This window comes from Eubalaena glacialis, chromosome 4 (genome assembly GCF_028564815.1).
Source record: "Eubalaena glacialis isolate mEubGla1 chromosome 4, mEubGla1.1.hap2.+ XY, whole genome shotgun sequence".
NCBI classification, from domain to species: domain Eukaryota; kingdom Metazoa; phylum Chordata; class Mammalia; order Artiodactyla; family Balaenidae; genus Eubalaena; species Eubalaena glacialis.
In genome coordinates this window covers 38,740,429-38,762,255 of record NC_083719.1, presented here as the reverse complement: position 1 = coordinate 38,762,255, position 21,827 = coordinate 38,740,429, and the positions used below count along the sequence as shown (strand labels likewise).

At 39.5% G+C, this 21,827-nt stretch overlaps 1 protein-coding gene across 1 annotated transcript; it reads left to right on the top strand.

Moving 5' to 3' along the window:
* The first annotated feature begins 2,008 nt into the window (after window positions 1-2,008).
* On the top strand, window positions 2,009-3,253 carry LOC133089676 (RNA-binding protein 4B-like). The gene has a single exon (XM_061187772.1). It carries the CDS (start codon window positions 2,045-2,047, stop codon window positions 3,122-3,124), a length of 1,080 nt encoding a protein of 359 aa, XP_061043755.1. The 5' UTR covers window positions 2,009-2,044; the 3' UTR covers window positions 3,125-3,253.
* The last annotated feature ends 18,574 nt before the right edge of the window (window positions 3,254-21,827 follow it).

Here is a 21,827-nt window from a genome sequence, read left to right as displayed (position 1 = left end):
TTATAACAAATAAAAGGATCTGCTTCATAAATATAAAGCTAATATAGAGTCCTCATATTTAAGATTCACTCTAGTACATTTTCATGGGCTACTAGAAAAGTCTGAGTGTTTAGCTGTTTTTCAGAGAGAATTGATCAATGTTCTCTCTCCGGAGTCATGGGGACATGACTGGTACTTAAGGACCTAATTTCTCTTGACTTCCCATTCTGTTTTCCTTTTAGATAATTTTTCCCTCTTCTGGCTCCAGAGGGCTTTCCTCTTCTCTTTGACAAATACTTTTAACAGCACTCAGCCCTTGAGGGGTGTGTGTGTGTGTGTGTGTTTGGGCCAGCAACTGTATTCTCTTTTATTTTTTCTGTATAGCTTATGAAGTTTCCATTTTTTATCTTGTAACCATTTATGTGAGTTTCTGTTCTCAGCTTGCAAATAACTCTTGAGCTTGGCTCACCGTTTCTATTGTGAAGCATGAAACTTACTTGCCCTGGAGTTACACACACAGTCATAGATCTGCCTCAATCTGCACCAAAACCTGCCCTCTGGAGAACGGAATGCTTCTGGGGTTTTCTTCCCAAGTAATTCTTGGCAGAGCTGAAGGCTCTAGTTGTCCCTAAAGAAATCCTGTTGTCTGGGCTTCTTGGCAAAGGGCCTCTGTGTAAAGCACACCCTCCAGGAAACAAACCTGCTCTGCTGGAACTTTCTGGTTTCATTGGTTTCAAACATCCCTCTCACAGCTCAGAGACAGAAGCAATAGGGCTACTTCGGGAAGCTGCTTTTTTTTTATCTCATACTCTCTTCTATCTCGGCATTGTTTATAAAATAACGCTGAAATTTATAAAATGCTGTAATATTTGAGTTATTTTTAATCTACCATTGGTTGTGTAGCAATAAAAATACAGGCAGTGATGAGGCAACATTCAATAAAACAGCATTTTATTGCTATAGAACTAGCCAATGGGAGCCTTCCTCTGAAGTCTGTAACTCTAGGGAACCAACAACAAAGTACACCAAGGAAACTCCCGTTTTTACATAATTCCTCTTCCTTAATTAATTAAAATGTGATTTTTAGGCTGTCTCATAAATAGGCAACATTACATAAGACTGAGGGGAAAAAAACACCTGGAAGCTACTACTACCATAATTTGTATTTATTCCCTAATATGGTGAGCATACTATTTCTCGTCTTGCTTTTTTTTCCACTTAATTTACCCCCAAAATATTTTCCACGTTTCTATGAAGTCTTTACAATTGTCATGTTTAATAGTAACACAACTGTTTTTCTCACTTCAGGAATGGGATTCCCTTTTGTGACTCCATTTTTGAGTTACCCTAGTTAATATACAATTGTGAGTTCTCTCTCTGATGTATTAAGCAAAGAAGAATTGTTTTTTTATTCAGTCTATGGCTTTGATGAAGACTTAGAAGCACAGACCAAAAAACAAACAAACAACAATGGAGCAATGGCAGAGAGCTCTAAAGGATTTATTTTAGCAGTATGCCCACTACCGCAGAATCCCTTCCTGGTGTTTCAAGACGGCAATACCACACTGACACATTTGTATTCTCGGAGATGATTACAGAGTTCCTGGCCTCCAAAAGAGTAGCAAAAAATGACCTTGGTTCAGCCCTAGAGTGCCTAACAGAGACTAACACTTGTGAGGGAAACTGAAGGTGCCATAGTGCACGCTTGTTTGTCTTTCAAAACTTACCTAAATTCGAATCAAGACGCTTGAAGTATTAACTTCATTGATATTTCAGCAGAGCTAATTTCTGTTGCTAAGCTTCCAATGGTGTGTTACATGATAGGAGACCTGGGAAGATGGTTCAACCAGTATCCTCTGACAGCCCAGTCAAGGAATCCCTCGGTCCGGCTCCCGCGAGAGTGAGGGGGGGCAGCGCGCACTCGCGCGTGCGTGAGCTGGCGCGCGAGAAAGGGCCCGGTCGCGCTGAGGCTCGAGCGGCCGTCGCCATTTTGCAGGGTTCTCTCTGACGCGGGAGCCGGCGCCGCCGCCGCCGCCGCCGCCGCCTCCCGGAGGCTCTTGTCAGGATGGTGAAGCTGTTCATTGGAAACCTGCCCCGGGAGGCCACAGAGCAGGAGATCCGCTCACTCTTCGAGCAGTATGGGAAGGTGCTGGAGTGTGACATCATTAAGAACTACGGCTTTGTGCACATAGAGGACAAGACGGCGGCCGAGGATGCCATACGCAACCTGCACCACTACAGGCTGCACGGGGTGAACATCAACGTGGAAGCCAGCAAGAAGACGAGCAAAGCTTCAACCAAGTTGCATGTAGGCAACATCAGTCCTACTTGTACCAACCAAGAGCTTCGGGCCAAGTTTGAGGAGTATGGTCCAGTCATCGAATGTGACATCGTGAAAGATTATGCTTTCGTACACATGGAGCGGGCAGAGGATGCAGTGGAGGCCATCAGGGGCCTTGACAACACAGAGTTTCAAGGCAAACGAATGCACGTGCAGTTGTCCACCAGCCGGCTTCGGACTGCCCCTGGGATGGGAGACCAGAGTGGCTGCTATCGGTGTGGGAAAGAGGGGCACTGGTCCAAAGAGTGTCCGGTAGATCATACGGGTCGTGTGGCAGACTTTACCGAGCAGTATAACGAACAGTATGGAGCAGTGCGCACACCTTACACCACGGGCTACGGGGAATCCATGTATTACAACGATGCGTATGGAGCGCTCGACTACTATAAGCGTTACCGAGTCCGTTCTTATGAGGCAGTGGCAGCAGCAGCAGCAGCTTCCGCGTACAACTACGCAGAGCAGACCAGGTCCCATCTGCCTCAAGTCCAGAGCACAGCTGTGACCAGTCACCTCAGCTCCACTTCTGTTGATCCCTACGACAGACACCTGTGGCCAGACTCAGGCGCTGCTGCCACCTCAGCTGCTATGGCTGCTGCCGCTGCCACCACTTCCTCCTATTATGGAAGGGACAGGAGCCCCCTGCGTCGTGCTGCAGCTGTGCTGCCCACAGTTGGAGAGGGCTACGGTTATGGGCCGGAGAGTGAGCTGTCTCAGGCTTCAGCAGCTGCACGGAACTCTCTGTATGACGTGGCCCGGTATGAGCGGGAACGGTATGTGGACCGAGCACGGTACTCAGCCTTTTAAAAACTGGAGGTAGGATAATTGCGGACTGAACCCTCGGGCTGCGGTCATATATGAGAACTTGCTCCGCGCGGTCCCCTTTGCCGGGATGTTTCCATTGCTTCATGTTTCAGTAAACAAAGGAGTTTGTGACCAACTATGTTTTCTTTCTTAATTCTTCTAAGTTGACTTTTCTTTCCTCCTGATACTAGTCTCTGTAGCCTTTCACTCTATTCCTTATGTTCTGAGCCTCTGAGCAGCCCTAGGTAAGGATTATGCCGGCATCCCCTTTTTCCTGTACAGTGGAATCCCTCTTATCTTGCTTTCCTTAGGAGTTGAACCCTTCTCCCTGTCTACCTGCAACATCTCCTTTCCCTTTAAAATGACCATGTAGTGGCAAGCAGCCTTTTACTCTTCTCTGTTAGCTCTGGACTCTAACATTGAAGCTAATCTTCTGAAATTGCTAGGACCATTGGGGTTTTGGTGGTGGTTGTTTTGTTTGTTTTGTTTTGTTTTTTTATGTCTGACCTGTGATCATGGTACAGCATTAGCTGAAATTTAGCCTTGTTTTACTCCACTTCTCCCCCCCCCCCTTTTTTTTTAATATTTTGACAAATAAACGTTTCTAACACTTAAGTAAAAAAAAAAAAAAAGGAATCCATCATCACCCACATAAGTTTTTCAGCATGGCCATTTTCCTGGGTGTAACAGTGCAGGCAGAGTTCCCTTCCCATCATCCTCAACACGAACTGAGGTGAATGCAGACACATTGTTAGGAAGGCTGGTACTGCTAATCCATGGAGTAAATAAATGATACAGTCTGTCATTTTTGCAGCAAGATTTTGTACTGGCTTAGAGAATATTTGGAAACATTTTCAAGTCTTTAACACAGTCAAGAATTCTTCCCCTAGAAACAAAGTTCCAAGAATTTCTCCTCTAAGTCTATAGAAAAATATTAAATCTAAATATTAATATCTAAAATATGACACAAATGAACTTATCTACCAAACAGAAACAGACTCACAGACATAGAGAACAGACGTATGGTTGCCAAGGTGGAGGAGGGGAGGGAGAGGGATGGACTGGGAGTTTGGTGTTAGCAGATGCAAACTAGTATTTACAGAATGGATGAACAACAAGGTCCTACTGTATAGCACAGGGAACAATATTCAATATCCTGTGATAAACCATAATGGAAAAGAATGTTAAAAAGAATATATGTATATATATATAACTGAATCACTTTGCTGTACAGCAAAAATTAACAACATTGTAAATCAACTATACATCAGTAAAAAAAGAAAAATATTAATTTGAGGTGGCTAAAAGAGTTAAAAGTAAAATAAAATGATAAAGTCATTTAAAAAATCTAAAAGGAATTATGTACAGAGGTTTACCTGATATTTGGATAGAGAAAGACTGTTTATGTTTTACGTAAGGGAAAAAATCATATGGAAAAACTATCAATGGATTTAACTCCATAAATATTAAAACTTTTATATTTCAACATTATGGACAAAACTAAAAGTCCATCGAAAAGCTGGTAAAATATTTGCAACCAAATGACATTGTTAATAACCTTAACTATAAATAGGTAATGAAATAAAAATAGCAATGATAATTCAATAATTGAATACATAAAGATAATAGACAGAAAATTTATGAAAGAATAGGACCAAAAATCTCACCAAAAAAATGAGGATCAAATCAACTTCTATTTCCCAGGAGATGGAGTAGATATATTTTCCCTATTCCTCGACTAAGTACAAATGAAAACACTAAACATTCTATATGAGACAAATATAAGAAGTCTATGGAAGGTGAACAGAAGAAAGACTCACTAGAGACCTGAGAATCCAAGGGACAAAATAGTGGTGAGTTCTCTGGGGTTTTTTGTCTTTTTCCCTCATATATCACAGAGCTGAAGAAGCTAGCAACCCAGAAATGTCAACAGATGCAGACAAATGAAGTCCCAACAAAAGCCCTCTCTCTCTAGCCAAAGGACCAAGAAAGGGGCAGCCTAACAAAAAAGAGAAGTTTTAGATAATAATCGTTCCATCCTAAGCATCACAGAAAACACACACACACACACACACACACAAACATACAAAACCAAAAAAACAAAACCATCTGGTTCCACCCTGCCCACACCAGCAAAGGCCTAGTGGAGAGTCTAGACTTCCATTCCCACCTGGCAGTCATGAAGTATCCCTTCCACTCCCCAGGTGGGATGTTGTTTGAGGATACCCAGTTGTCAGAGCTTTCATCATTGCCCAGGGAGTGTGGACAGCCTCCCTGTGTGGGTTTAGTGGTGGTCTTATAAGGAGCAGTTACAAGGCACTCCTACATCTGCCATCCAGGGAGGCATTAGTGGAGGCCCAGTGTGGAGCCAGAACTCCCACTCCATCCAACAGCAAGGAGAAGTCCACTTGCTCAGGTGTCTATGAGGCTGAGTGGGGAACCTGGACTTCCACCCTCACCTGGTAGTAATGAGATGACAGTCCAACATTTTCATCACATTCTCAAGGGCCCCAGGACCCAAAGATGTTTAAACCATAGCAATATCTTCAATGATAAAATCACTCATATTAACCCCTTAAGCTGGCTTAACTTCTTCAAGGAGTTTCTTCTTCTGGTGGATAAACTAGAATAAAGAGGTAATCATTTAAGAAGACGAACATTTTATCATTTAAATTCCTTGTTAAGTATCCTGGTAAGAGAGCTGATATATAGTGGCCGGGTAGCTGGTGAAGAGCCAGTGAGAAAATCCCAATGACAAAGTGGCTGAAAGGATGGAAGAACTTGCTAATGTTGACATGGAAATCATTTGCATTGCAATGCAGCACCTGCCCCAATGCAAGTGTGGAAAATGAGGAAATGACTGAGTTCCATGTCTGAATGTAAGCATGTATGACACAGAAACAGTACATGTCAGGATCTGGGAGGTGAAGGTGACCTGCTCACATGAACAATCCACAGAAATCTTGAGTCAGGCTTTGGATTTCCATAAGGTTTTGACCTAGGCATTTAAGCCAATCATATTTAAAGTTCAAGGAGGGCTTCTCTGGTGGCGCAGTGGTTAAGAATCCGCCTGCCAATGCAGGGGACACGGGTTCGATCCCTGGTCCAGGAAGGTCCCACGTGCCGTGGAGCAACTAAGCCTGTGCACCACAACTACTGAGCCTGAGTGCCACAACTACTGAAGCCCGCACTCCTAGAGCCCATGCTCCGCAACAAGAGAAGCCACTATGATGAGAAGCCCGCTCACTGCAACGAAGAGTAGGCCCTGCTCGCTGCAACTAGAGAAAGCCCGCGCGCAGCAACGAAGACCCAACACAGCCAATAAATAAATAAATAAATAAAATTAATTTTTTAAAAAAGTTCAAGGAGTATGGAGGAAATAAGATATTTGTAAAAATCCTTTCAAAGCAGGTGGGAGCACAGAATCTTTGTGCTTCACAGACCCAAGTCATCATGATTTGCTTTTACTCTTCCAGATGCCCAAGTAAAATGGCTCAGATGTTGCTTCCAGCAATTGGGGCTATAAGTATTAGTATTCCTAACAAAGGTTCCAGATTAACATGGTTGTAAAACCACGGCTTCCTGATACCCTGCAGTTTCTTTTCCAATTTCTACGTTATTCTAGTCTGTACATGACATTTTTTTGTGGCGTTTTAGGCAATTGGCACATTGAGGCCATCTGGCAGGCAGTGGAGAAGCACACTTTTGACATTATAAGATGATGCATCAGTGATTAAAAACAAACCAAAAGGTGGTTGATGTTTATTGTAATGGAGCAGCACAAACCCTGAGGGGATTAACTAATCCGTATTCACAAAGGCACCTTCAGACTGAAGCACCCACTGTTACTGAAAATCATTTTTAACTAGATGAAATATTTCAGCAACAGTTGCTTTTTGAAACAAAAATAAACAACAGACAAACAAAGAAGGTAGAAATTAAGTAATCATAAAATGCTCGCTTTGGTTTTGGAATAGGTTTATCATGGGTAGCAAATTTGTGTGTGTGTTTATGTAATTTCCTTGCTTGTAATTTTTCAGTAATTCTGCAGGATAAATCCAATTCCTTAGTATGGACATGAGGCCCTTTGTAGTCTAAATCTCACCATCTTTTAATTCAATTTCCACAATTCTCAGGCAGTAATCTTATGTCCTACCCATGAAGAAATACTATAGTAGGTCCCTGAGCACTCATATCTTTCTCTTATCTTCTTGTCTTTACTCACGTGGTTTCTGATTCTTGGAAAGCACATTGCCTACTGTTGACCTGAAAATTTCGCCTTCAAAATTCAATTTCCCTAAACTCTCAAATACACCAAGAACTTCTTTGCCTTTTGTATTCCTGTGGTATATATCCATTTTATCACCCCTAATGTATATGTTATAATCATCCATATATTTGTTTGTCTCCCTTTATTAATTTATTTGTTCATTTAATGAATATTGAGCAATAAATATGTGTGAGACTCGTTCTATGCATAGGGAATACACATCTGTAGTCAGGGTCTGGAATAGAAAGCACTTTGAGTATTTACAGCAGAGGGGATTCAATGCAGGATATTGGTTACTTGGGTGATGGAGGAGATTAGAATCCAAACAGGGCATGAGGAAACGGTCCAGAGGTTAATAATATCAGTTAGCGTGCAGTGCAGGAGCTAGCTGGAGCCACGATGGAGAAACAACTTCTGCTGGAGAGGCCGCCAGAGGAACAAATGGAGGGAGGGATACCCCACCTTCTCCCTTCTCCTGTTTGCCAATCTCCTGTTCTGCTTCCCACTGTCCAAGTCCACCTGGAAGGCGGCTGACGCAGGAGCATGAGAAACGAAGTAGGCTCAGCTCCCTCTGCAACGCAGAGCAGTGGAAGAGTGCAGAATGGATCTGAAGGCCAAGATGCCCAGGATTGGCACAGAGGTAAAGAAATAAAAAGACATTTCCCTGTCCTCATGAACATATGAGCATTTCATTGTATTTCATCTCTGTATTCCTAACTCCTCACATAGTAACTGCACGTGATAGGTGGCCAATTTACATCTTGAATGCCTTAATTGATGAATGAAAAAATAATTCAGAACAAATCATCTTTATGATGCTATGGTTCCCTCCACAACTGACCAACAACTTCATGAGAAAATACTTTGGGTGGCAGCTTTATCTCTTGATACCAGATTTACTTCCTGCATGGGTATCTGTGATTCTTATTACAGACTGTATTTTCTGTGGTGTTTTGCTCTGGACCTCATAAATCTGATACCATTCCAAGGCTTTAGAGTCCTGAGGATTATCAAGGTCACTATATTCCAGGAGATGTGAATTGCTGTGACAATTCTTGGGGTTTGTTCTGTTGTATTTTGCAGGGCATAGTCTGTAACAACAGCTTTTCTGGCAGATACCGTACTCAACATTCTGTGAGTGGAGCAATTAGATTTACCTTCAGCAGCCTGGGCAGGGGATAGGGCATTGGAACTGACCTCAAGCGCTTCTGGAGCAGACATATCCAGGATTCTACTCAACTTGTTGGCAAAACTCTGTAAGTGTTGTGCAAAGCATTTGTATTAGCAGCTGTTCTTCTTACTCTATAAAGATCCTTTCAGTGGTGAAGGTCTTTTTCTGGGCCATTATAAATGCCAAAATTAGTTCAAAGGGCATAGATTTCATAAACACTGTGTAGAAAGAGATTTAGTTCAGCAAACACTTTGGCATGTTGAGCCTGTGCTTGGAATTGTGCTTGCTGATCAGTGGGTGAGAGAGACAAAATCACAGAGCAGTTAAGCATCTGAGCTCGAGTTGGATGGCCTTGGTTCCACCATTCACTGAAATGTGACCTTGGCCAAATTCCTGTGCCTTTCTGCTTCAGTGTTCCAATATGTAAAATGCGGATAATAATGGTATCAACCTCAGAGGTTACTGTGAGTATTAAGTGAAGTGAGAACAATGCCTTGTATGTAGTGTTAGTAAACATCATCATCATCACCACTCTTACTAATAAGCACTCTTATTAATACATTCCTGCAGGACTGAGGCATCTTCCCCTTTGTATCTACCTAGTGCCCAGTGGAGAACCTGCAGCACGGTAGCTACTTAGCTTTTTTAGAGATATTAAAATGCAGTGAAATGCCTCAAGTTGCTTCCTCTATCCTATTAGAAAATGCCCTAATTTCAACCCAGATTCATTCAATTGGGGAAAATCTGTACAATATACAGCATCTCAGCCTCTAGGGTGTCTCCTAGCTCTCACTCTCTGTCCACCCTCAGTTTGCATTTCAGGATAACAGGAGCTCAAAAGAAAGAGTGGAGAAGATAAGGGAGAAAACAGAGATAAGAAAGGGAAATTCAAGGTGGATGGAGCGTGGCCAAAGCAAGACACAGAGCAAGGCCCCCAAGGGGAATAAAATTAACAGAAAACTATACTCTTCTCCTGCTTGTGCATTGTGCACTCTGTTTCCACTCTCATGGGGCCCTCACGTAGGTCCCCTTGCTTAGCAGAGGGCCTGCCTGCTCCTTCCTCCAGGCACTCAAATCTAACCATCTCTGTTGGTCCAAGGATGTGCTCCTCCTGGGGCCCATAGGAGAATTTTCAACACAGAACATAATTCCCTGAGAAGCTTGAGTAGGTATTGCTTAGAGGCCCAAATGTGATCTTGCTGTTTTCACTCATTAATTCATCCTGCACTGGGTAACTTGCTAGTTTACGGCATATTGAGTGTCTTACGCTGTAGCAGCCACTGGATTCAGGTGCACAGGACAGACGTATAAGTCTAGGGCTTTAGCGTCAGAAGACACAGAGAGACATCAGTTTAAATGAATAATTATGTTAGTGAGAGAACTTTAAACAAAAGTATATACGGGTGCCTTCCTCACACCCTAACTTTCTCATTCTCTTCTTTTCATGCTCAGTTAACTGGTCAATTCAGTTTGCCTATTCAGTAATTTTTTATTGAGTACTTGCTATATGCTGAACGTTTCAGAAATTTGAAGTATAAATAATATTTTCTTTCTCCCTGGGTCTTTACAAAATATTAGGGAGACAAAAAAACCTTAAGAAGCCCCTCTTAACATACATTACAGTCTGGAAAGAGTTCATGGAGGAGGTGGAGCTTAGCTTGAGCCTACAGGTAGTGGATTGGTTGGTACCTGGAAGTCAGAAGAAGAGAAACTTCTAAGCAAAGGGAGAAATTTGGCGCCCTCAGGAGAGTGGACAGGCTCACGGTGCGTTGAAGGGACATGGGAAAAAACTAATGGCTGAATTCAGGGTGTTGGGAGGGGGAGGTAGTGGGAGATAAGGTTGGATTGATGGGAGAGGTCAAATTATGCAGGACCTAGAAATCCCAGGAAAAAAAACAGTCTAATTAATTAGGGTATGTAGTACATACTCTGCCCAAGACCCCATTCTCCACTTTGTGGGAAAACAAAGGGCTAATGAATGAATTACAGGTTTTCTTTGGCAAATTGAACACACTAGATAGTTCTGTTGTGAAGAGAAGTTGATATCTTGTAGCCTGGACTTAATATTTAACTTCTTGCCATGGCCATCTTTATCAAATGTCAGTCCCCACTGCTGCCTTTAAACCTGTTCACTTTGATATCTCTGTTGTTGTGAGATCTCTTTGTGGCTGCATAGAACATCATGGTTACCTGGATTCCTAAATTGTGCTCACGTTGCTGCCTTTTGTCTGCAAGTCCTAAGAGGATGACAGCTTGTCAACAATGTCACAACCCAATATGGGCCAACCTTTCACCTTCTCACCTTCCAGAATGAGGCTTTTGAAAATATGTCAACACATATGCATTGGAGTGTGATTGTGGAGATAGAGTGTGGGTAAAAGTGCAGTTTCAGTCACGCTGAGGAAAATGCTTATTTACGTGGATAAATATGAAAAATAGCAGATGAATAGAAACATACATTTTTTTGACTTGAGTAGCTACACAACCTGAAAGAAATAATAGCAGCAGAGCTACAGAGAAAAACCCAGTGAGTTACTAAGCATTTAAACAAAAGTTGAATTTTGTTTATAAAAAGTAGCATGAGAAATGTGTGGGATAGAGTCAGGATTAATATGATTTCTCTAGCTAGAGGGCTGAGAAACAAATTTCTCTTGGAATTCTTCTTGGTTTCAGAAGGCTCCCACGTTATGCCAGAGACCTCCTTGCCTTCCCACTTTCCCTGTCGTTTTTCACCTGGGCTCCTGTCCTTTGTTGGCTGCGTAAGGAATGAAAGGCCTCATGCCCACCTCCTCACCCCACATTAATTAACAAAACAAAACAAAACAAAACACATGGCTAATCTTTCCAGGTTTTCTGAGGGCTTTCCCAATTGTGTAAAAGGAATTTAGCTTATTAAAACCCCCCTTTTCAACACTTTTTGTTTGTTTGGCCTACAGAAAAAAAAGCAGTCCCCTAAATACTCAAAGGAATGAAGCAACCTCATCTAATATGTCAAAGGAGATTTTTTGTGTCCTGTGAGTTTCCTGGGAATTTGATACTGAGGGCGAAACAGGAGGTTTATGGCTAAGGAGGAGGGGAGGCACCAGTGGAAACTGGAGGCTACACAGCTATAAGGGAGAGACTGTTCAGGGTTTACTCCACTTTTCGTTTCCTTTCTGTAGCCAACAACTACACTCATCCTGACCAGGCCTGGCCAGGCTTTGACATGAGCCCAGGAAATGCCTTTGGTGCGCTTAGGACCTCCCCTGCTGGCGCCTTTCCCCCCCCTCCTCTTTCCCCAGCCACCCCACTGCCTGCTGGTCCTCCACACTCTGTGGCCCCTCATCAGCCCCCTCCTGTCATCCGGACGGTGCTGCTGGAATCCTCACTCTACCATTTGATGTGAGAAACAGGTTGTGAGAAAAACATATCAAGGTAGCTATATTTGCAAGGCAAATTAGGAAATGTAGAGAACAACCGGATCCCAACTTGAGGTTCAACTATTTTCTCTTTTCCCAGAGGGGTTTTCTAATTGCTATTTGTGAACAGTCACCATTTTGTTATAGTGAATTAGCAAAACAAGATTTAGATATATGATTCTCCCTCAGTTTATAATTTGGTACCATTGGGGTAGAAGGGCAGAAATCACTGAAGGGAGTGTCTATAGCATACAGTAACACTGCTTTGCCTGCAGTATTCTCACATTATAGTTCTTAATTTATTCATCCAAAAATATTTGCTGCTCACTTACTCAGGGTGGTGGAGGATACCAAAAAACATATAAACAGGTTTTTATTTGGAGGCGGTTCCATTCTAGTGGAAGAAAGGAGGCAAGCCTGGTGCTGTTACCTACAGCAGAATGTGATGGAACCCACGAGAAATGTTCAAGTTAATGGCTATGAAATTGTACGGAAGAAAGAGATTGTATCTGGTGATGGACTTCGGGGAGGAGATAGGATTTCTTCTGAGATTTTTAAGAAAAGAGGATTAAGGCCAGCTGATCTGACAGTGGGAATGGGTAGAATGATTTGGATCAAAGAGAAACAGTGTGAGGAAGAACATAGAATTAACAATGTCCAAGGTTTAGTGGATTCAGGGATTAGTGGGGAAACTGGTTTGACAGAAAATAAGTCATGTGTAGTGATTTTATGATAAATAAAGACGGAAACTCTTTGGTTTCTTCATAGAGGGCTTGAATACTGTGCTAGGATGTGTGGTTTATACAGTAATGAGAAACCACAGGATCGTTGAACAGGATAGTACCCTGACAAAGAGGTCGGCAAGGCTCAGTGAGAGGTTTCCTTCCATGTACCCACCTATCACATCATGCAGCATCCTGGATTGTAACTACCTCTGTATGTACTCTCTTAAAGACTGTAGACACTTTTAAGGCAGGAACTACTTCTTGAAAGTGAAAGATGGGCATCTGGAGAACACCTGTCACAGAGTCTGGTACATACCATGGGCTAAAAAAAAAAAAAAAAAAAGTGTTTTGAAGAGATAAATGAAAATATTAGGGTTGACAAATACTGTAGTAGTCCAGGGAAAGCAGAGATTTTTTGGATGGAGACTTGACAGTTCTTGGAGACTGAGTGGATGCAGTGGGGAAGAGAGATGGTTTTTAACCTGGTGAGTTTGAGAATGAAGGTAGTCTTGAACAGAAATAAGGCTGTCAGTGAGCCCTCAGCACTGCTATTTCAATGGGAAGTGTGCTGGTGCACACTTCCAAACCCTCATCCTTAGAATTATGCAAGCTGAAATAGCATTCCCAATCCCTGAAAACAGATGTCAGTCAGACATTACAAAAGAAAATCAGTATCTTTATGATAGTTCATGTTTGCTTATACATATTTTTTAGAATTTTTGTATACTAAAAAATGAATCATGCATTTGTTGATGCTTTTTGAATGTCTATATGCAGCTTAATATTTTGCCTTAGGTCCAATGTATGGTTTCCGAACGGAAACCAGCAGCTTCTGGGAAGAACAACCGTCAGAAGTAAACGCGGTCTGAAATGCACTAGGTAGTTACTAGCAAGTGTGCAAAGGAACCGTGTCTACATTTGAGTACAATTTCTACACAGATATTTTTCAGTGATTAGAATGCAGGAAAGGGCAGAAATGTCAAACACACCTGAAGTCTTTTTACTTGTTAAGTTTCTTGTTAAAGAATCACTGAGGTGCATGATTTCTATACGTACTGACTCTTTCACTCTGAAGAGTCTCTTTCACTCTGAACAAATTACAGAAACTTAAAGAGGATGGAAAGTGGTGGATCTCTTATTCATTGAATTGTTATATTACATATGGCAATAATTGTTATACTATTTATTGTAATAAATGATGACTCTGCCCTGTTACTTCCTCCAAATCATCCTGGTTGGGTAGCAGAAGTGGAGAAGGTATGAAAGAGGTGGAGAGAGACTGTGGTCACCTTCAGTCCAAAGTGGTTGTACTTACTCTTCATCACTTTTTTCAGTAATACTAATAAAAATTTAAATATTATTTAATTGCATGGTTTAAAAAAATTAAACACTTAAATGTTTAACAGGTTAAATTTATGAAATTAAGCACATTAGCAAAGAAAGATTATTGGTGGTGGTAGGTAGAGTGTAATTTTGAGGAATGCAATTTTTTATACAAAAAAACCCAGAAGTAGTGGTAACTATAAGTCAGTTCCCCAAAACCACAAAGTATTGCAGGAATTTGGAGCAGGGAGACATCATTTATGGCTGAGTGATCCAGAAAGTATTCATGTACTTGAGGGTATGAGAATTATGGCCTTGAGTTATAGATAGATTTACAATAGGCAGGAATGCAAGGAAAAAGATTCCAAATAATAAATTGCAGAAAACTATGCTGTTCCACGGCTGCTGCAGATTAGAACTAGAAAACTGGTTATGCTCTAAGCCTATAACTATTAAGAAATATGTATCCCTCATGTATATGTATGGCTGAGTCGCTTTGCTGTGCACCTGAAACCATCACAACATTATTAATCAGCTATACTCCAATATAAAATAAAAAGTAAAAAAAAAAAAAAAAGAAATATGTATCCCAGAAGTTAACCAGGAAACACATAAAGATCATAATGTTCCCAATTACACAGCTGCAAAAATTAAGTTAGATGTCACAGAGTAGTAAGTACATATAATAAAATTCAGGTTCCTTGCAATTTATACCAAGTTAGAAGAATGTAGTTGCTTTTGAAAGAACCTTATTTCCTCACTGACATAATTATAGATGTACTTAATTCCATCACTGATTTATTTTTATTGGTAATGAATATTAGTACTTTAGCCTAAAATATCTCTCTTCCTTGTATGTCAAGTAGTTAACGACCTGTAAATTAACTCTTAAATATGCTAAGGAAGCTCATTATTTAAAGTAATTATTTAGCAAAGCAATGATACTTTGGTTTTGCAAATTACTGACATTAAATTATAAATTTGTAGGTATCCAGTTTTATGGTTCATTCTGGGCTCTCAAAATGACCTAACAATCCAGGTATTGCTTGCTCCAAAGTTAAGATAAATAATGGGAAGATGAAAATACATAATTCAAGGGTGACAGAGAAAATGTTACCCACATCTAGGGATTCCTCCATTTTCTGCAGGTGATAGAGCTGGAGCCCAGGGTGATGATGATGACGTTAGCTTTGGCTTGTTATATTCCCCCTGCTGGGTAGTTGTTTAGATTTATGAATACATTATGTGCCAATTATAAGACATATTTTTGGCTTTAATGTCACTTTATTTGAAGACCATTTTCATCAGATGGACATTTAAAATTTACTTTTTTTGTGTGCCTACTTAGTGTCAAACACTTACTAAGTATTGGAAACAATCTTTGCCTGGTGGCATGGAGGAGGGTGACCAGGAGAAAGAAGCAGGCAAATCAATACACCTTTTCACTGTGTGCTGAGACAGATGAGTGATGGTCAGATGCTCTGAGAAGACTTAGAAGAAACATCTGGTCCAGACAGAGAGTACAAGAGGAGGTTTTGAAAGAAATGAAAACAGGTTGAGGGCCAAGAGGAGTAAAAACTGGGAGACTGGGAGTGGGGCTGTCTTAGGCAGAGAGAAAAAGCCTGTGAGAGGAGATGAGTAGCAACCGGCTGTCCTCTGGACTGCAGATCATTTGGGGTGGTTCCAAAGCTGAGTATAAGGATCATTGTGGTGGTGGTGAACAATGAGGCTGGAGACGGAAGAGGGAAACAGGGGCCTGAGGTTTTTATTTTATTGAGTAATAAATTGGAAGACATTGAAGGATTTTAAGTAAGGGGTTTATAAAATGAGATTTACGTTTTAGGAAGATCACATTAGCTTCAGTATTATGTAAGGGGGTCAAGACAGTTGTGATATTAATGGATAAACAACAAGGTCCTACTGTATAGCACAGGGAACTATATTCAATATCCTGTAATAAACCATAATGGAAAAGATTATGAAAAAGAATATATATTATTAACTGAATCACTTGATGTACAGCAGAAATTAACACATTGTAAATCAACTATACTTCAATAAAATTAAAAAAAAAAATCTAGTAGCTTATTTAGTGGGGACCAAAATGTAGGAGGGTCTGCTGTGTGCTGAGTTAACCCTTTAGTTGCTGCATCTGGGCATGTGGGACTGAGGCAGTGTCTCTTCACTAACATACAGAACTAACATTCAGAATCTTAACAGTCATAAGGCTGTACTCATATGTTCTAGCTGAATGTCTGTTTTGGGGAGAGGGTCCCGGATTCAGTCAAGGAGAATCACGGGAAGATATTGATATAACCCACATAAAAGTTAACAAAAGAAGTCACAGGAGACATCAAGAAAATTGAACGCACTCAAGACGCTCACACAGAGGAATTAAAATGACCTGGCTATTGATTGGTGGGGATTGAATGACAAGGAGGCACTAGAGGATGACTTGCCTCCTGGCTTGAGTAAACAGGTGGATGGTGTTCATTGGGTTTTTGAGAGGAGTGCAAGAGGAGAGTCAAATGGTGGGGGGTTGGGGGCACTGGTTAGAGTTTATTTGAGGTATCCTAGGAGCACTGAGGAAGAGATGCTTGTGTGGCAGTATTTGATCATACGAATTTGAAGCTCAGGGGAGAGATAGGAATAATAGCTGCAGGTTTAGGAGTCATCAAACTACAGGTGGGATCTGGAGCCATGGTGGACAGTGTCTTCCAAGCAGAAGAGTAAGATGCCACCATCCTGGGTGATGAGTCTTCAGTGTCGCCCAGGCTACAGTGCATCAAACACACACACACACACACACACACACACACACACACACACAACTTGACAATATGATGGATCTGGGAAATGATGTCACATCACAACAGACATGAAACTTACTGAACTACTACAACCATTCTCTTGCAGATCTCAGTACTGAGCAAGCCTGCTTTACAGGAGGAGGGTGAAGTGTGTTCACAAACATGTCCCCTTAGGGTCCAGAACATCCCTCCTCTACCTTTCCCCTTCACTTGGCTAAATGTGTGCTTTTAGGCTTCTTGGTGTAGAGACAGCATTGTCAGGCCATCGTCTTCAGGTCGTCCTCTCTTCCTGAATAGGAGAATTTTAATTGATCTCCAATACAAAGTCCAGGGGGAAATTCTCGATTTATATCAAGTTATCTCTAACACACAAATTGGGTCTCTTGTTTCCTAATTTACTGCTTTTTCCTAAATTCTCTCCATCTCTTCTATCCACTCTTTCTCAGTTCCTCCTCTCCAGGCCTTTGTACCCGTCAGAATTACTAAAACCAATTTCTAACGTCTCTTGCTTTCTGCCTCCTCTGAAATCCTTCTGAATACAGCTGTCAGCATGCTTCCAAAACTCCACTTTCATGATGTCACTCACCCAAGGGCTGACAACGATTTTTCCACTGCAGTCAAGTGCAGACTTCTTTCCTTCCAGATTCTCCAGAATAAAACCACACCCAGCGTGTGCAATGGTATTTAATGACTCCTTGATAGAACTCTTCAAGGCAACCAGACTAACTCTTCCCTGACTCTTCCCATCAGTCTGCTGTAATTCTTACACTCGTTACCCATTTTGCCAAGCTAGGATCTCAACAGTGATAAACATGGTTTATTAGAAAGAGCACAAAGATGAGATTCAGAAACACTGACCCTAGGTTTGGAGCCTAGTGATCCCTTTGGCAAGGTGTTTAACTTCTCCTCTGCAAGAGATAAAGATATCTGCTAACACATTCCAGAGTTATGTGGATGGGAGAATAAGACAATCTGTGTGAAAGTGCTGTCTAAATTATCAAGAGCTCATAAAGCAAATCCTACCTAATTAAAAATTTTTCTTACCTGAAACTAAAGAATACCCGGTTTTTAAACTATTGATATGTATATATATTTGGTATCTTTGAAAATTTCAGTCTTCTTAGATACAAGTTACAAATCACTATTATTTGAAATAATTTTAAAAAGGGACCCGTAAGTTAGGAGCAGAAATAGAGGCCAAATACTCAGCAAATTCTCCACATTGGCTTTGCAAAAAAGCAGCCTGTGTAACTTTTAAGTTAACCTGGAATGTAGAACTATACTCTTGCCAGTTATATTCCTATGAGGAGAAATATCATTCCCCATGAGAGGGAATGACAGCTCCACAAGTCTGTAAGATTGAGCCATGAAGTCAAAAAGATAATTATCAAAAATTTGGTTGAGGAATCAAAAACTAAAAACTCAAAAAAAGTGCTTTCTAATATACGTATTATCTACAACAAAGCAAAAGCAGATATACAAGCAAATAAAGCAAATCATTGTAACTTTGTTGCAAAAAGATTACGAAAAGTGCTGAATAAGTAAATGGAAATACTAGTAAGACACTACTCATTAACACTAATTTAAGGCTTAAATGCCTTTTTAATAAAGGATTAAAGGATCAAAATGTCATTTGGATTGCAGTTTTTGTTTCAACAAATATAAAAGTATGAGTTTTTGTAGGTTCACTCAAGATTCTTTCATCTGTAAGCCTACTTTCCATCCTATCTTTGTTTTAAAGACCTTGTCCTCAGACTGGGGACAGTCTATTATGTGTTCTGCTAATGCCCAAGGATCTCACATGGTATTTCCCCCATTGCTATGATGTAGATGATCTGTTCCTTCCCTGTTGCCTGTATTGTTGGTCTTTCCCATTCAGCATCACTGGCCTTGTGCTATTCATGAATTATTTCCAAACGTGTGTGTTTTCCTTTCCCAAATAGATTGAAGGCTCCTTAAGGTCAACACAAAATCTAATACTCTCTATTCCTTATACTGAATGTCAAGATGCATATTAGACTCTAACAAGTATTTCTAGAGTAACTGAAATCAAGTCTAAAAACCAGAAGTTTGTTATCGATGGTTTTGCAGCTATAAATGTAACATGGGTAAAATATTTTATTTATTACAAGAATATAAATTTAGCTCCTCATAAATATTTACTATTAAAGTGTTTAGAGAACCATATTTATTTATGGACTAATATCTTATTCAGTAATGAAATGTATTTTACAAAGTGGTGCTTTAACAATTATTTTCCAATTACTAACCAAGTCAGAAATGCTTAGAAAATTCAAGACAGTTCATTTGAAATGCTCCAGTTGATATTATGCCAAAGTGTTTATAAATAGAGCATATATATAAAATGTACAAAAATATTTTGTTTCAATCCTGTATTTCTTGACAGAACTTGAAATTAAAATGGTACTCACATGACCAATTAAATCTACTGCAACTACTTGGGGAATACTGGCAAGAAGAGTTTTTTCTTTTATTCCCTCTTATTTTAAAAGTATTTTTCAGTGAAAAGGGCAGCATCATTTTTAGAGTTTATTGAGAACTTCAGCTATCTAGTCCCCAGAAGCAAGATTCATCATGAGGAGTATCTAAGGCCTAACCGAGTTTTCAAAATAGTGCCCACATATACCGTACTTGTTGAACAAATTCAGATTTATTGAAAGTAAACATTTACATTGGCTACAATGTTAGAACTATTACAAAGCTGGATAAAAGAGGCTTAAGTAGCAATAGAAAGCAAGTGCAGTAAAAAGTGAATAGAGAAAATATTTGGCCTTAGTGATCTTTTGGCAGTATTTACATTATGTACATATTGTTAAATATTTATAATAACTCTAAGGCACCAAAGGCTAAAGAGCAGGTTGCAATACTATTTTGTGCACAAAAGTCAAGAAATTTATTGTCAAGAAGGCTGTAGAATTAAAGAAACATAGGCATATCTTAATGTTTACATAAAGGAGTGGCTGCATTTTTTAAAAATCTCAAATGACACATTAAATATCGGGCAGATTGAAGAAATTATTTTTAGAACATTAAATTATGTTGACTATGTAAATAAGCACTGTTTTTTACTGACTTGCTGGTAAATGTGTAATGTAATCTATTCTTCAACACAGCTTTTTCACACTCATGGATATGATATGTTTTGTCTAAAAACTACTTGAAATTCCTTTGAACTACAAAAACTTATCCTAATATATCAGAGTGTATACAAAATTCCCAAGAAAAATTTACTGGGTAATAATATACATCAAATTTATATATAATCTGACAAAAATTTAGCAGGCATTCAAGAATATTTGAATATTCAGTCTGCCATTCTGGCACAGCAGCTGGGTATTTTAATCCTTTAACAGTTTAGGATGGGCAATTCTTTGTGGCTTCAGGTGAAAGGACATAAAATTGGCCCACGTAGAAAACCAATCCTAAAGGGAACTAATTATTTTCAAATTTTGCAACTTGAAACCCCTTCACTTACTCATTGGGTGAGAACTATGTTATTCATCACTGGTGATTGAAATATCCATATCACTGTATTGTCAAGAGGTAATTGACAACATAGATCTAGCATGGTCTTGACTGTCATATTATTTGATGACTTCTATTTGTAAAATTTTATTTGATCCTTATACTGGAAACCCAAACTTATCTCGACAAACAGTCTATCATTTGTCTTGAGGTAGTGTAATAATGAAGAATTCAGCAGGACAATAGAATAACATCATAATATTTTAAAAATGTGCTTCAAGTGCCACCATGAAATCCATATATTTAGATGGTAGACAGTCCAAGATTGAATGGCCCTTCATGACGTATTAAATCACTACCTGATGAAGTCATCCAGACTTTAACAAGGATGATGAGGTCTTCCTTAGAACTTTCTGAAACCCCATGCCCTAAGGCAAGTTATGGTATTATGGTACAAAGTACTGATAAAATTCTTTCAGTGATAATAAAGATTCATAGACTTACATATTAAAAGTTTCCTTTCTTTTAGCTAAGGGGAGAATAATTGAGGGATTTCTTCTCTAAACTCTTAAATTTTTCAATGAGCAATATTCATAGCATTAACAATAGCTTGAGTAGGTTTCTTATATCACACAGTATTTGAGAGTGAATTTAAGGATGTGGCACTCATATTTAAATTTTAAATTTAGAAACCACCTTCAAATCCAACATTTGACTGAGATTTGCTGAGCAACAAAATAAAAATCATTTTAACATAACGCAATCTAAGGCACCAAAGTACCTTACCATAATGTATTCTACAGCGCTAGGTTATATGTATATTACTTTTTCTCTTCTCGAATGTTCAATCATTTTCTTCTCTTTTTAAATACAGTGGACAATGAAAGAGGACAAATTATTCATAGTGAAATGTTTACAAAATCAGTAATGCAGGAAAAAAAGTAGAACTAATAAATTAAGGCTCTTCTTCTCCCACTTGAAGAATGAAAATAAATGATTGCCTTTGCTCAGTGGGTTAATATTAAGTAGTAATGACAACATAATTAGTATAACTATTACAAAGAATCAGTGAACAGACTTCAAATGATTATAGAAGTACAATACAATATCACATGTTTGGAATTATCAAGTCAAAAGATAATATCTTAACGAGGTAACTGAATCAAGGCATGATGATAATGTTTAAACTTCTAAATTTTAAGGACCTGCTTGGATTCTGAAAGCATGATATTCATCTACTAATGGGTATTGAAATTAGATTCTTTAGAAATAAACATCAGTTTACTATAGTATTCCCAATATCAAAAGTCCAATGAGAAGACTGGCTTTATTCTTAGAATACAGGCTTAAAAAGTTTTGACAATTTTTCAAAACAAACTAAAATCTGTCATTCTGCATTGCAAAAGCATTCAGTTATCATGAGAAGACATCTTACTATCATAAAAGATGTCTATTATCTGTAATATTTAGTGGACGTTAAAACTATCAATTACTTTCCTTACTCTGATAGATGAATCTACTTT

Excerpts from the sequence above, each read along its gene's own strand:
- LOC133089676 (XM_061187772.1), top strand. The coding sequence starts at position 2,045 with ATGGTGAAGCTGTTCATTGGAAACCTGCCCCGGGAGGCCACAGAGCAG.